At 43.3% G+C, this 14495-nt stretch overlaps 1 protein-coding gene across 1 annotated transcript in view; it reads left to right on the top strand.

Annotated features, from left to right (window-relative positions):
• LOC104627124 (membrane-associated guanylate kinase, WW and PDZ domain-containing protein 1-like) overlaps window positions 1-13806 on the top strand; it is a gene marked incomplete at its 3' end in the record, with an annotated part of 66080 nt that extends 52274 nt beyond the window's left edge. The window contains exons 12-13 of the mRNA XM_010295234.1: window positions 12336-12367; window positions 13689-13806. Of these exons, the coding sequence (XP_010293536.1) occupies window positions 12336-12367; window positions 13689-13806 (150 nt within the window). The remainder of the gene's footprint in view (window positions 1-12335; window positions 12368-13688) is intronic.
• Between the last annotated feature and the right edge of the window lie 689 nt (window positions 13807-14495).

Below are 14495 nucleotides of genomic sequence, written 5' to 3'. Positions count from 1 at the left end.
ACAGAGTACCGGGGGTTTCTCTCCCCCCCCCCCCCCCCCTTTTTTTTTTTTTGTGTGTCAGTCTTCAGTTCAGGTCATCCAAAAATACTGCGATTAGTTTGTGTTCTGTTACAAGAATTAATCTTAGCAGCTTTCATTCATGTTTGAATGGACAGTTTCCCTTCAAAGCTTTCACAGTTAGTGCTCACTAGCATCTTTCTTCACCGGAAGGTTAGAAATAGCATAAACCTTGAGCCTGATCTACGTAATCCCCTTGAAGATGTGTTCCCACTTGGCTCCAGATCAAAGTAAAAGCATGCAGGTGAAATGTCGCTCACGTGTTATGTGCAAATCAGTGGAGTTTCTAATAGCTTTCCCTAGTGCCAAATTCACATTAAACTGGGGAATGGAAATCTGTCTTCTGAAAAATGTATGTGCCAGAGTTTCAAAACTAAATGTATTTTATGGGAAGAACCACCAATGCAACATCTACCTGTCTAAATGCCCGTCAGTGGACGCCTGGGTCTCACCTCCATGTAAAAGCAGAGTCCATAGTAAATCCCCTCCCTGTTCGTGGTTCAATTGAATAGAAGGTGTTTGTGGGGAGTGATGAGGTAGGTGGAAGAGGGGAGAGGTCTGTGCCAATAGTCGGTCTCATTTGGTCCTTGACTCAGGGGTCTTAAGAAGGTCCTTGTGATACACGTAACTTCGACAAAGATTTGCAGCAATGGAGCAAAATTACAAAGCTGTAAAGCAATAAACCTATTAGGGCTCCTCAGCTAGATGGACCTTCCCTTGCTGTTCCAGTGATGCTCTTGGCATGTGAGGGTAATTAACCTCCGACACTTCCCACGGAGAGGAGTTAACTCCTCTATCTTGTGCTGAAAATGCATGCTAGAGTCGAGTGCCCTGGACTTGAAACCTCTTTCTGTAGCCTAAAACAGAAAGACATCTTTTTTCTCTCTCTATTTATCTTCTGTCCATGCCATTGAAACATCACATAGCAATACAAGGCTACATGTCTTTTTCTTTACGCCGCATGCTGCAGCTTCGGGCTCCCCCCAGCCAGGGTAGAGAGTTACAAGATCCTTTAGACACAGTGGGAAAACTTTACAAACAATATATCATAACCACTTACAATTGCAAGCACATTATAACTGTGTAATTGAAACCAGATTGCTCTTTGAGATCTAGAGTGTCAAAATACAATGGTCGGGCATAAATGAGCAGTGGCACTGAGCATTAAATACCCGAGCTGAGTGAAATCCGTTACCCCTGCAGATTTCAGAGGACATCTCCTCACTATTCCATCCTTTCTGCCCCAATTTTATAAGCAAAAATATTGTCTTCGTACTTGTTTATCGAGATCCTCTCCCCCAACAGAAACGAAATTTTCCCTTCCTGTCCTTACCATAAGCGTTGGAAATGGATCATTTAGTGGTAAGAGCCAAAAAAACCCAAAAAGGCAATAGCTCACAGTGTTGGAATTAGAGGTCCTTTTCAGTTGCTATCCCTAATGATGTAAAACCATGGTAATTAGAGCTGCAATCAACTATTCAGTGCAGACTTGAACTCTTTTGAACAATCCACTGACTTCTGTTTGCCCTTTAGGCTTGCAGTGAAGAGCGAGTTGAAAGTCATGCCACTTGTAAGCATCTAGCTGCCAGAAAATTTCAAACTGTCTTAGCAGCCGCTGAATTAGAGAAAAAGTGAGTCCAAACTGCGTTTAGGACAAAAACCACAACCTGGGAATCATCTGACCGTTACCACAGAGCGTGTTTGCCTGTGCCAAAGCTTCTGGAAAGGGAAGTAAAGTTCACCGTTTCCAGCAGTGTTTTCAGTTCCTAGTACAGAGGGAGCAGAGCATTATACTGAGTCCTCTGTCTCATGCTTGGATCCGTAGGAACCCCCCTGAGCCCCATCTTGCCGTGCAGAGAGCTGCCGGTACCCATCCTCGTGCGTGCCGCCTTTTGTGGTTGGTTTTCTTACTCCACTCCCCAGCCCACCACGCTGTGGCGGCTTCTTCCCTCACCCGGAGCAGGAGCAGATCTAATTCCTCTCTGCCATCCGCTGTGCTCAACTGACCTCTACATTTTTTGAAAGTCCCATTTCAAGTCACCTCCTTTTCCTTCCCTTACCTTCTGCCAACCACCACCAGCTACCACAGCTCCCAGTGCCTTCTACTCGGGTATCTCCCATCAAACCTGTTTGCTGAATCTCTCAGCAATCTGTCACTCAGTATAGGTTATTTTGAGCTATACACTGAAAAATACCTGATATTGCAGTACAAATAATAGCATCCAGAAATAACGAGGGTGGGGTATTTTTGATAGCTCATAGCCCCCCCTTACTAGTTAGTAAATTATATATAAAAAAATCAAACGTGGTATGCTTAAGGAAATATATGTCCATGTGTAATGCCAAGATTTATTTTTCAAGTTCATTGCTTTGTATTCCAGGGTTATTACTTTGTAATTCCAGAGTTATAGATTTCCTGGTTGAATTGGGAATCTCATTTGGCATTTAAAAATCTGTCTTCAGTTGTTTCCTCTTGTTTATTTCTGTTATTATTTCCCTTAAAGAGATTTGCCTGGGAAGAAGGGAATCGGGTTAGTAAAGTTTGTAAGTTGGTCTACAAACTGCATTGGAAATGAAATGCAATGTTTTTAACATGTTTTGCAATGTTACTTTTCCATTTTCTGAAAACAGACGGTCCTAGTAAACATACATTACTACAGCTTATGATTTACGTGCAGGGAAGGAGCAGGTCTGGGGGAACCTTTACTTGGGAGTAGCTGCATCTTTTTTTTCCAAACCACCAAGTCACTCTTTTTTTTTCCACTTCTCCCTGTTAAGTGGAAGTTTTTGAGCCAAAAAAAAGATGATGAGACTTTAAAGCAAGTTTAAAGCAAGTTTGATGTCACATTTACTATTCTCTTACAGCCTTATTCTGATTAGGGACTAGTATATCAAGGAGCAGGTGCAAAACCCGGTTGACGTCAGGAAAAGATGAAATAAAAGAAATGTTACACATTCTGATATTTTTAATAAGAAGTTTGAAGTTCATACCCCTTATTAGAATTGCTTATGTGCATGTATCTCAATCCAGCGTGCAAGTTAATTTTCCTCTAAACAGCTCTGGAGTGTTAGATACGCCTTTTTGGGGCAACGCTGTGTGTTGTTATGCAGCACCATACACTGATCACTGGTAATTGGTTTTGTAAAGCAAGCTAGCAGGAACTTATTTTCTCTTTGTGATAAAAATAAGCCAAACTTAACATTTAAAATCAGGTCATCTTATAAATAATGTAATATTTTGGGATTGCTCAGTGTTTTTCTCCTTCGAAGTGCTTTACAGGTGTTAATCTTAGTGACATTAGCTGTTTGGTTTTAATGATCTGAATTTGCAAGGTTTGGGATAACTCTGCTTACCAAAAACACGAAGGGGGAAAATTTGGTGCTGCTGAAGTCCATGGCAAGGCTCCCATTAGACTCCAGGAGGCAGCAGGGCTTCACCAAGGTTTTGGATGCCTACAAATGCTTGCAGCCACAAAGGGTAATTGTCGGTAGCTTGTTCAGACAGCAAATAGTTTGATGTGCATTACTAATGTTCATACAAATAGTGCGTTTGCGGGAACTAATTAATTAGCATTACCAGGTCGTGCTGGAGTTTCTCAATGCAAAGTCATCCAGTTGAAATAGCAAGCGACAAATTCAAATATCAACCTCAAAAAGCCCAAGCGCTCAAAAATCCTACGTTAAGCTCCTGAAATTCCAGATATAAAAATACCATATTGGAGTTCTTTCTGTCTTTTTATCTCAAGCCTCTAGTATTCATATCCAATTGCCTTAATAAACCCTGAGAAGCTAAAAAACTCCAAACAAAGCACATTGTCATATAAGCACCTGATTCCAAGAAGAACAGCTTATTAACAACAGTAATATTGTAATTCAGTTCTGATGATAAAGGAGGACCAGCATCACTGGTACGTGGACATTTTAATTGCCTGCAGAATTTCGAGCTCTTGCTGGTGTGATACGTGCAAAGTGCTGACACTAATCTGTTAGTCATTTGAGGCACACGTGTTTTCCCCTCAGCTACCCTTCATTAACTCCATTTGCACTGATTCTGTTCTAGAAATGAGTAAGCAAACGAAGAGGTGCCTGTGAAATCTGCTTTTTGGGTCAGCATTAGTTTTACATCGGTTGCCCTGCATTTTTGTGGCAGCGTGGCCTATCTATACTATAGCTTGTGTCCCCCAGATATACGTGTCATCTGAGCTCCAGAGTCACTTGGAGGGGTGAAACAGGATAGAACAGTTGCTGATTCATTGCTTGGCATTTTGTTACACATTTTGCATTAATTTCAAGGGCTGAGATAATTTCCTAAAGTTTTGAGATATTTCATGAAGCGTGCTTTAAGGCCAGGAGGAAACCTGTACTTTAATTATTAAGGAGGTGACCAATTAACGTATTTGGCATAATGAAATAATGACAGTTTTGCATAATCTTGCATGCTGACAACACAAGAGTGGTGGTGAGCACGTTATGCGCACGGCTGCCTTTCTGCGGCAGGGAATCTAGATCTGCTTTAAAATCAGTAAGAAAACCAAAGCATTTGCTGAATGCTGGAAGAAAAAAATGTCTGAAATCTTCCCATCAGGATGTTTTATTGCATGAACACCTTATCTTGCGGAAAGCAGTAGGCTCTTAGATGAGAACAAAACAGGAGGTTGCTTAGCAAATGAAAGATGAGAGCTCTAAAATTCTTCCTAAAGGCTTTTTTTTCTCCCTAGCTCGAGGTTTTGAAAGTTGGCTTTTTTTTTCCCCCCTTATGTTTTGATTTGGTTTTGGTATTAAATGCTGAAGTGGTGTAAGTGGAGCAACTCAAACCCACACAGTGTTGTTTTATATCAAATGTGATGTGATGTAGCACAAGGTGGCACAGCAGAACTCAAGACTACGCATTAGATAAGGCAGATTTAGCTAGAGATGTGCCTCCCACATCTTCATCGGGATTTGCACAGCAGGAAATGGAGCAGACTTGGAGCTGTGCAGCAAGGAGGGGTTTATTCCACCCAGTTTTTCCTCCTACCCTTACCTACCGCCTGTGTGGCATTTTGGTGTGCATGTACTGGTAAATAATGAATTTTTATCAGCCACATTGCAGGTAGGTGCGGTGGCTGCTGCCCTGATTCGGCATTATAATAACCAGTCATAACAGAATTAATTAGGTATCAGAAATCCAAGAAATGTCTTTGTTTATCACTGTAATTAAATACATTTGGAGAGTCATTAAAAGCAATAGCAGGTGGGCAAAACTGAGGAAGAAGGATGGCTTTGTAATGGACTAGTCAATGGTTTTGTTCTGAGACAGATTTTTTTTAAATATCTATCCCCATGTCTCTAAGTCTCTCTAGTCTGAATTTTTTTTTTCCCATTCTGCATTAGGATTTTCTTTATTCATTTTCATGTTCATTTTTTTCTTGGTCAGATGGACTTATTTTTGCGACGGCGATAATTAGGACTATACCATCTTTAAGACCCTATTAAAGCTGTGTCTACTGTGCCGGAAGACCTGCGATGTACCATGAGTTGGACTTGAGAAGTTGGCAGGGCTTGTAGACCAGACAGCTTGGGCAGAGGAGGCTGAGCTTCAGGGAGGTGACAGGGCTGGCTGAGGGTGCTGGGGCGGCTCAGGGCCCTGTGGCGGGGGGCACATGCGGGTAGGGACCTGAAGTTTTGACTCCATCCTTATCCGTAAGGGTTAGTTTCTGAGATGTACACTTTCATACTTGGAGGTATATTGAGTTACTTATTTTAATAGAAAACTGAATTTTCAATCTAATAAAGTTATGTTTTGTGAAAACATCTGCAACACCACTGTCCTCTAGTAAAGATTTCTTGTCTTAGCGAGCCATGTGTGCATGTGCAGGTCTGAATCTGGCTAAGCATTCCATAAATATTAGCTTACTATTAAGGGATGTTATTTATTAATTGCAACATCAAACTAATGCCAAGAGGGCCCTATTTGTAGGTGTCCGCTTTGTGCAGGCTGCTCTCCAAATAAGAAACAGGAGAATCTGCCGTAAGCCACACAGGTTCAAGCGTGTGGTTTTACACCTTTTAACAGTGCTGTGATAAGTCTGAAGACAAACACCTTCACTGAGCAGGATAAATACAGATGTGACAACAGCAAAATATGGTTTCTCCTCTACCAGTGTCCTCCGCACTGAGCTTGGAGCAGCACATGAGGTTGGCCTCGAGCTGCTGCTGTCCTTTGGTACCCATGTGGCCGTGCCATGGGACAGCCAGCTGAGGAGAAGGGGGTTTGGGAATGGACATCTTCAAAATTGCAGTATGCCAAAAAAACTGGAAGATATGCTCTAGAAATAAAGCTTGCAAGTCATGGATTTTGTGGGCTTGTGGAAAAGGGTACGTACCTTCCTGCATATCCACATGTGTATGCTTATATATATGAAAAAAAACCCCAAAACGTGCATATACACGCACACACACATACTTCTGTAAAAAGAATGCGAGGGTTTCTAATTACTTTTCAATTCTGATGTTTACTCTCTCAAATTTGTGAGATTTCAGAAATTTAATGTCTAGGTACATATTTGTTTAAATATTAACAGAGATTTTCATCTAAGCATATGACTCCAACAGCTCGAGCTCTAGGAAAAACTCTTCATTTAATGAGCTTCAAACTAAAAATATTAGAAGTGCTGTCATGCTTTCAACCACAGGTTAGACGGGTAATTGTCGCGCTAATTCTCAATCTCTTTATTATCTTACTGTCTTGGCATTAACATATGTATCTTACTACAGAGTTAAATTTATATTTTTGTAGTAATTAAATAGATTTTATTAGCCTATCTCTTCTTTATTGCTTCTAAAATCAATTCTGGTTTGAGATGCTGAAAATATGACTGAGACTTCAATTACGAGGAATTCTTTAGCATCCTGACCAAGAATGAGTAATTGAGGCTAATACAATTTAACATCTTTAGAGCACCTAGAACTCAAATTCTTGTTAATGGCAGTAATATGCTATGCCTCATTATGTTTTTTGCCAGTGCCAGTGGGTTAATAACGCCTGAGATGGTCTCATGACAACATCGCTTGCTTAACATTAGCATTGAACATTAGCATTAGAAACATGGCATTTTTCACTGCGTTTGGTAGTTGCCAAATTTGATTTATGGCAGGGCTATATTCCTGCAGTGTAAATTATTCTCTCGCTTAAAGCTTGTATTGCATAGCTAATTTTTTTGCTAGCGCAGTGACACTCCTCTTATGCAAATCACAACGATGAGCAGAAAAGTTGGGCAGGGACGAGGAAGGGGTTTTCTTCTCGGTGGTGCTCCTTATGCCTGAGTGCAGGCTTGCCTCTCTCACTGCAAATTACTCTGGTGTGTTTTCTTGTTCTTTCTCCAGTCTGGAAAAGACCAAGTTCCATCTATTTTATTTTTTAGATAGTGTTTGTCCTTTATTAGAAATTCTTTGGCAATGGATTGTACAGAATCAAGGGGATTGCTTTGTCACCACCAACCTCCCCTCCCCTGTCCCCCAGCACTAATGGCCATTAGCGTTAATTATTTAGAGTTCCTTGTTTTTCACACAGAAAGCAGCAATCAATGTACAATGCCAGGTATATGGTTGTGTACTCCCCGACTCCAGTACTTTACCCTTCATCTTTCGAAGGGTCTGTTTTCTTTGATACAGCCTGTGGTTTTTATTCAGCATGGTGTAAGCAGCACTATTTAGAAAGCTTGTTATTTTCATTTTTTTCCAGGCAGGAACATTTTCTCTGTAAATGTTAACCTTGTGACACAGTCTGAAAGGTTTCTTTTCTTGTGTTTTTATTCATCTCCTGCTAATTTTCTGCTGTTGTGCATTCTGGGCTGCAGACCATGTAATGGCAAAACCAAATGGGTAACCTTTTCACCTACGCTCACCTATGGCTTTTTTTGCTGTTAGATATGGGTGGTCCACAGGGTGTCCTGATTGGAAGTGTTAAGCAATCATGAGAAGTAAAGATCTAGACACGGTTGTTCTTTCCTTTCATGTACAAAAGCACCCCAAAACTGAAAAGCGTTGAACAGTAGCCACAGACATTGTAAGCAATAAATAAGATGATACATCTGGCTTCTAGATTGGCTTTTAGCAATTTCAAGAGCCTTTGTCCTATGGGTGGATTGTGCAAACTGGTACTGAATTGTTCCAACTTCGGTTGAAATCCCATTGAAATATGTATTTTTTTGTGGTGGGGGGAGAAATGTTCATGCCAACTGGCCTTCACATAACCGAGCTGTTCGGATGGGTTGACTGGATGACTGCTGTGGTGCCTAGAGGCAGGATTTCCTTAAGATTCAACTTTTGATCGTTTTGATCCACTGCCTCTAAACACTGGGCTGTAGAACAGGGCATGGTGCATCTGGTGTCCATCTAGGTAATTTTTGAGCATTTGTGGCCGCCTGAGCTCACACCAGAGTCGGGTCCAAGCTACGGTATGGATTTGTAGTCACACATTGCATTCTGTATACGCTCAGCAAAACAGAATTTGCCGTGTGCCGTGGCCTTCCCATGTTATTTTGGTTGCACAAAGACAAAAGGTTTGAGAAAATGTTCCTGTAAAAATTGAGGACCGCTGCATGTTAGAAACAGCAACACTTGGGATCACAGTTTTGTCCCATGGGTTATTCCATTAACTCATCGTAGGTAGGGTTAAGGAACTTAGAGCTTCCCAGCTCCAAAAGTTTTACCACACAGGACTGCAAAATTAACACATGCCGAATAATATTAAATCACCTGGGTTGTGGCCTTATTTCATGGACCGCATCGCTCACAACATAGTACAGCGTCACGCAACAGAAATACTGCTCCTGATGGGTAATGGCACTAGGAGTGCTGAAGTCATGGTAGAAAACTTGCTTAATGATTTGCATTTTTTCTCCTATGTTACAAAATGTAGTTGAGCAGATGGATGCAGCCAGCTGTACATAGAGCTTTAGGGAGTACTGGGGAGAAAAGAGAGAGCTTTTTGTTAAGATAAATGTAATAATCTCTGTGATAATTAGTTTAATTTAGATCCCTGCATCTGACTCATTTTTGACTAACCCTGTATGAAGCCTTTCTTGCCTTGCTGACGAGTCTGTGAATTTAGTTTGATTACAATCCCTTTTTTTGCGTTTGCGGCTTGCTCACTGATCACTGATATTTTTCATTAAGCAGTTGCTTTATTACATTGTTATTTAGAGGGGAGTAATTTGTGCTTTCTAATTAATTTAATTCCAGGCACATTTAGTAAGTAGCTACAATAAGCCCATTCAAGGGGTTTTAGGTCATATTGACATTGTTTACCAGATGTGCTCATTTGTTTTAAAACACTGTTAACTCTGTGATGGCAGCAGCCCCGTTCAGCTGCGTGACTCTTCCACCGTCCCTAATCTGCACCTCCAAAAGCCCCCCAAATCAGAAAATCTGTTTCAAGTACTAGTGAGAGATGTCCATAGGCATTAAATCACAGAGGAATTCTATTGCAGTGTCGATATAAACTGCTGCTAATCCATTATCAGATTGGAGGGCAGAGCAGCAGAGGAGCCTTTTGGCTTAGCCAGGGATGTGAATGCCATTACTCCGACCGCAAAAAAAATTGGACGATGCCAAAGGGAAGCAAACTGGGTGTTAAGTCCATGCTTGGCCCATTTATCTCTGAAAAACTTGCAGTGAGGCTTCAGGAGAGAACGGGGCGGCTGGGAGGAGGAGCACACCAAGCAGGGCATGGCATGAGCAGTGGTGGGACACGGTTAATGTAATCGGAAGGTGAACGTCGTAATTCATAGTCGTCACCATCCCAAACGCATAGGCATGGGCAATTGTTTTTTGCCAGAAGCTTTTTGGTAAAGCTCAGCGTTTTCTGCTAGTGGTGCTCCCAGGATTTGGGGATTATTCAAGTGCTTCGTGTTCATCACTGTTAAATACTGTATCCATTCCATCATCTCAGCGTGAAAACTACATATGATACCTATCATTTGCTCATTTGGCCTGCTGCATCAAGAACTGGGGTTTTAAAATGAGACCCTAATTAGATGAATAAATAACATTTTTACAGGAAAATGTACAGGCAGGTTATTCCCCTGACTATAAGCTTGTCCTGTGAAAAACTACCAACATTTGTTAAGGTGTTCTGCAGTCACCTATTTTGGTAAAAAGTCACTTACTGCTTGATCTGCAGCAAAGTCTGGCACAGAGCAGTGACACTGTAAGATTCATTGGCCTCTGAAGGACCCCCCAAACTACGGCCTCGGTGTGTTTTCCATTCTTTTTCAACAGTTTTCTATCTCTTTTGTACTGGAACAGCCAAAATTCATGACAAACTTTGAACGAAAGGTTTGTTCAGTAGTTCGTACTTAGTAAATTTAATTTAATGCTTGTGATGCAATAAACTGAATTCTGGTACAATTTGAACCAACAGCCCAGCTGCATCTCCACTTTATTCTTTGCAAGGAACATTTAAATTGCTGTAATACCTTTTCTGGCTCATGTTGGTCTGTTAAGGGCGCCTGCGTGCATGGGGGTCTGTTCTACCTATTGATTTAATAGGAAAGAGCATCTCTTGGAAAGGGAGAGTAAACGTGTGTGCATGCATGTGGAAGGGAAGAGAGAGAGGGGGAGAATCTCAGTGTGTTTATCTCCGTGATAAATGATGCCTGTTAAAAATGTGACTTGCCATGAACGTTATTAGTGCTTTGCTCTTTAAGTGTATTATACAAACACAGTCACCGTCAGCAGAAAAGAAGCTGCGGTCTTGATTGTTTAGTTCAAACAGTTTTGATGTTTCTTTGTCCCTCGATCAATCAGCGCCTGGAGGTGTATCAGGTATTGGCTGGGAATGCATCGGAGTGACGTGCCGAGCACAGATATTCCTCAAAAGCTGAAAACATTTCATTTAAAATACCCATTACAGTTTGCACCCCAGTCTGTGAGCAGGCAGCAAAGTAAGCTCTGTTTATCATTTTTAATTGTGGATCTTCCCTGTTCAGAACTAACAACTCCCAAATTACCTTAAAATGAGTTTCTCCCTAGGCAATTTGTAACTCACTTGCATTGCATATTTTATTCTCTGTGTAAAAGTTAGACGCGGGCATGGGTTTTAGCACAAACAAAATGCATAAAGTAGAAGACATAATGCGGCATAAATGCCACATAAATCACATCTTAAAGACAAAAGCAGATTTCAAACATCTGAATTACTGAGCACTTAATGTGGAGTGTAATCTGTGTTTTGGTTTATGTTTGTTTTCTGGAGTGTCACACAGAGCAAAATACGGGGAGTTCCCACTCCTCCAACAGTGGAGGAAAAGGAAGGTGATTTTCAAAATGCCCAGGAAAGAGCTTTTTCCTGCGTTGTAGGTAAATCCCCCAAACAAGTGTCTGCTTTGCTGCTGGGCTATAGGTAGAAATAGTCGATAGAAATCCCACTTGAGTTCTCTTGCTTGTCACAGAGCGGGGAAGAGGCTGCTCCAAAATGCAAAACTGTCCTTGAAAAAACCTTCTCTGGTGCCCTCCCAGCGGTTTCTTCCTTTGCGTCGACTGCAACCCCTGTGTCCTGTAAGGCCCCTTCTCCAAGCCCCCGAGCGTCCCCCCCAAGGGTCAGGACATTTGCAGTGCTGTTTTCAAGCCTCAGCTCTCTGAAATCGTAAGGAACAGATAAAATCTCTGGCTTCAGAGATTTACACTTAGGATGGACAGGAAGGAGGAGGCGTGTTTTCTCAGTAACATTCACGTTTTTAGGGATGAAAGCTTATTCCTCCTCATGCTTCTGTTTTCCTTTGCCCAGCCCATGCCTCCCGGCTCAAGCCAATGCACATTTGCCTTTCAAAAATCGATTTCAAGAGAAATACTTCTTAAAAAAAATCAACCTGTTTCCCCCTGCACCGCCGCGATTGGTCCGACAAAACCGCCGAGCCGATCGCGTCAAAGGGAAATAACCTCGGCTTAATGGGAAGGCAAGTCTCCCGTAATCCAGGGGAGCATTTGAGATTCGCCCAGGCGCTGGGCTTCGGCGGGCGCTGGGCGCTCCGGGTCTCCCTCCCAGCCTCCCGGCCGCTGCCGCAGGAGCCAGCAGAGCTGCAGACAGAGCTCTCCCCCCGCTCCCGTCTCGCGCTCCCGCTGCCTCTCCCTGTGCTTTGATTCGATATGAGCAGCCTGGTAACTCCGCCGCGAGAGCGAAAGCTGACATAACTCTGCAGATGGCTACGTTCGGGTGATACACCTAGGGATTTTTCTTTAAGGGAAGGTAATGTTTAGATGCTAATGTTTATTTTTCCCCTGTTGCCATTTTTCAGGACTGCCGGTCCCAAAGAAGAGCCCAAAGTCGGTAAGCACTTCTCAGCTACTATTTTTGTATGTCTGTCTGCTTTGAAGGAAGAAAGGCATGAGTTCAGCTTGTTTTCTTTGTGGGTCTCGATTGTTTTAAGTTGTCTTTCTGTTGCAACCGTGATTACCTTGCACGGCTCCTGCTGCATGGGGAGATGAAAGAGGAATGCAGTGCGGAAGGGGGACTTGTTTGCAAATAAAGCCTCAGGTTTACAGATCCTCTTCCCTGACAGATTAGCTTCTCTGTCGTTTAACTTACCGGAAAAAAAAAAGCTATTGTTTCCCTTTGGAAAGATGGGAGGCTCCACCTTCTTGCCAGATGGCAATTCCTGGCGGATGCTCATAGGCACCTACCTTTTCCATTAACTCCCTGAGTCTTCTTGAGTACCCTTAGCTGAATTATTAACAGAATGGGAAAGCATGCAGCTTGTCGAGAGAGACAAAGCATGATCGGAGCACAGTTACGGATCCCGGGGAATACAGTTAGCTGTCCGAGTTCTTGCTCTGGAGGTATTTTCATACTGAGCAGGATTGTGCTGCAGGTGTGAAATTCCTTATTTAAAAAAAAAAAAAAAAAAGCAACAGAGCAGTATTTTCTTGTCCCTTCTGATCCTATTTCCATGTAAAGCTGTTACCTGGATGACATGTTAGCTAATAGCATGGAAGCCGTGATCTAAAGTATCATTAAAGCTCCATGCATGATATTGTGGAAGAAATTAATGTGCTATTTGTATGCAACAAAAAGAAATGTTTTCTTTTCAAAGGAACTGGGATATTTAAAGCCTGGCAGCTTCCAGTTATCTGTTGAGAGGGAGGGGGAAAAAGAGAATTCTCTCCCAGTAGCTTAGGGGAAGCAGAGCGAGTGAGGTCTTTGCCGTGTTGTAAGACAGTGCGAAACTTCACCGACAATGGTGAACACCGATGGGTGCCAAAAACTGCAGCTGGGCGCAGCCCACCTCGCTGCAAACCTGGGCGAGAGGCTTATGAAGGGGCTGAGCAGAAGGCTGCTGCTTTTAATACGAGTTTTCTGTTGATCCAAAAAGAAAGCCCTGAAATAATTAATGTGATTCTGATGGCTTAGGGCAGTGCTGATTAAAGTCGCGTGAGCCCAGGCCTCTACCACTGTCAGCCCGCATTAATGTTGAGAGGCAGAAGTGCGGGGTGTGCTCCCTCGCAAACCACAGGCATGTCAGACCCCGCGCACTCGCTTCTGTCATACGCGGAGATTATTTCACCCTTCGGTAAAACAGAAGCAAGTGTGTAAAATACGTACGTGTCTGGCACGTTCCTTTTCTCTGCACTTTTTTCCCTGATTGGAGCAGGAGTGGCTGCACTCGATCCGGACTCCAACTTCCATCATTAAACCAGCCCCGATCGATGAGTCCTGGTCTTTTCAAAGCGCGGAGGCTCCCGCTTTGCCACACGCACATTCAGCATCAGGTAAAGCGGGATCCTGCCGTGTCAGACGCCTCTCTGGTCGGCAGCGATGCACCGTGAAAATCTGAGCAGCATCTAAATCCGTGTCAGGATAATCCTGCCTCGGTGAACAAAGAGGATGCTTGCAAACAGGAGTAGCCCTGCAGCGGCAGATTTCTCCATACTGTTTGCTTTGACGAGCTGGTCAGCCCTGGGAAAGCAGTCCCATTGCCTCGTGTGCCTCTCCTGAACCCCTCTCACCTTGCGTTAGGGTCCCTCCAGTAACGTTTGCTGCTGTTGCCTCTAAAGCGCAGGACTGCCAAAAGGCAGAACCTCCTGTTCCCCCTGCCTGCACACCGGATCGTTTGCGTTGGCAATTAGCAGCGATGTTTTACACTGCCGCATTGTGCGGCAGCTTTAATGACCGACCGCTCCTCGGAGGGGCCGAGCAGAGCGTGTCGGAGCCGGCACAGCTGCTCCTTCATTCCCAGGCGTCGGAGGTGTGCACGGGTTGGGCACGGAAACCTGGAGCAAAGCGCCGCGGAGCACCCGTGTGAAGAGGAGGGAACTGTCCTCGGGGCTGTCTGGGGTGGATTTGCACCAACATCAGAGCACGTGTGGCCAAGGCCACGGTCAAAAGCATAAAAGCAGCGGTGTTGCTAAACACCTTCCTTCCTCGGTTTGGTTGCAGGGCTGCCGCTCGGCTGCGCGGC

The sequence above is a fragment of the Phaethon lepturus genome, unplaced genomic scaffold, assembly GCF_000687285.1.
Source record: "Phaethon lepturus isolate BGI_N335 unplaced genomic scaffold, ASM68728v1 scaffold12469, whole genome shotgun sequence".
NCBI lineage: Eukaryota > Metazoa > Chordata > Aves > Phaethontiformes > Phaethontidae > Phaethon > Phaethon lepturus.
This window is presented reverse-complemented; position numbering and strand designations above follow the sequence as displayed.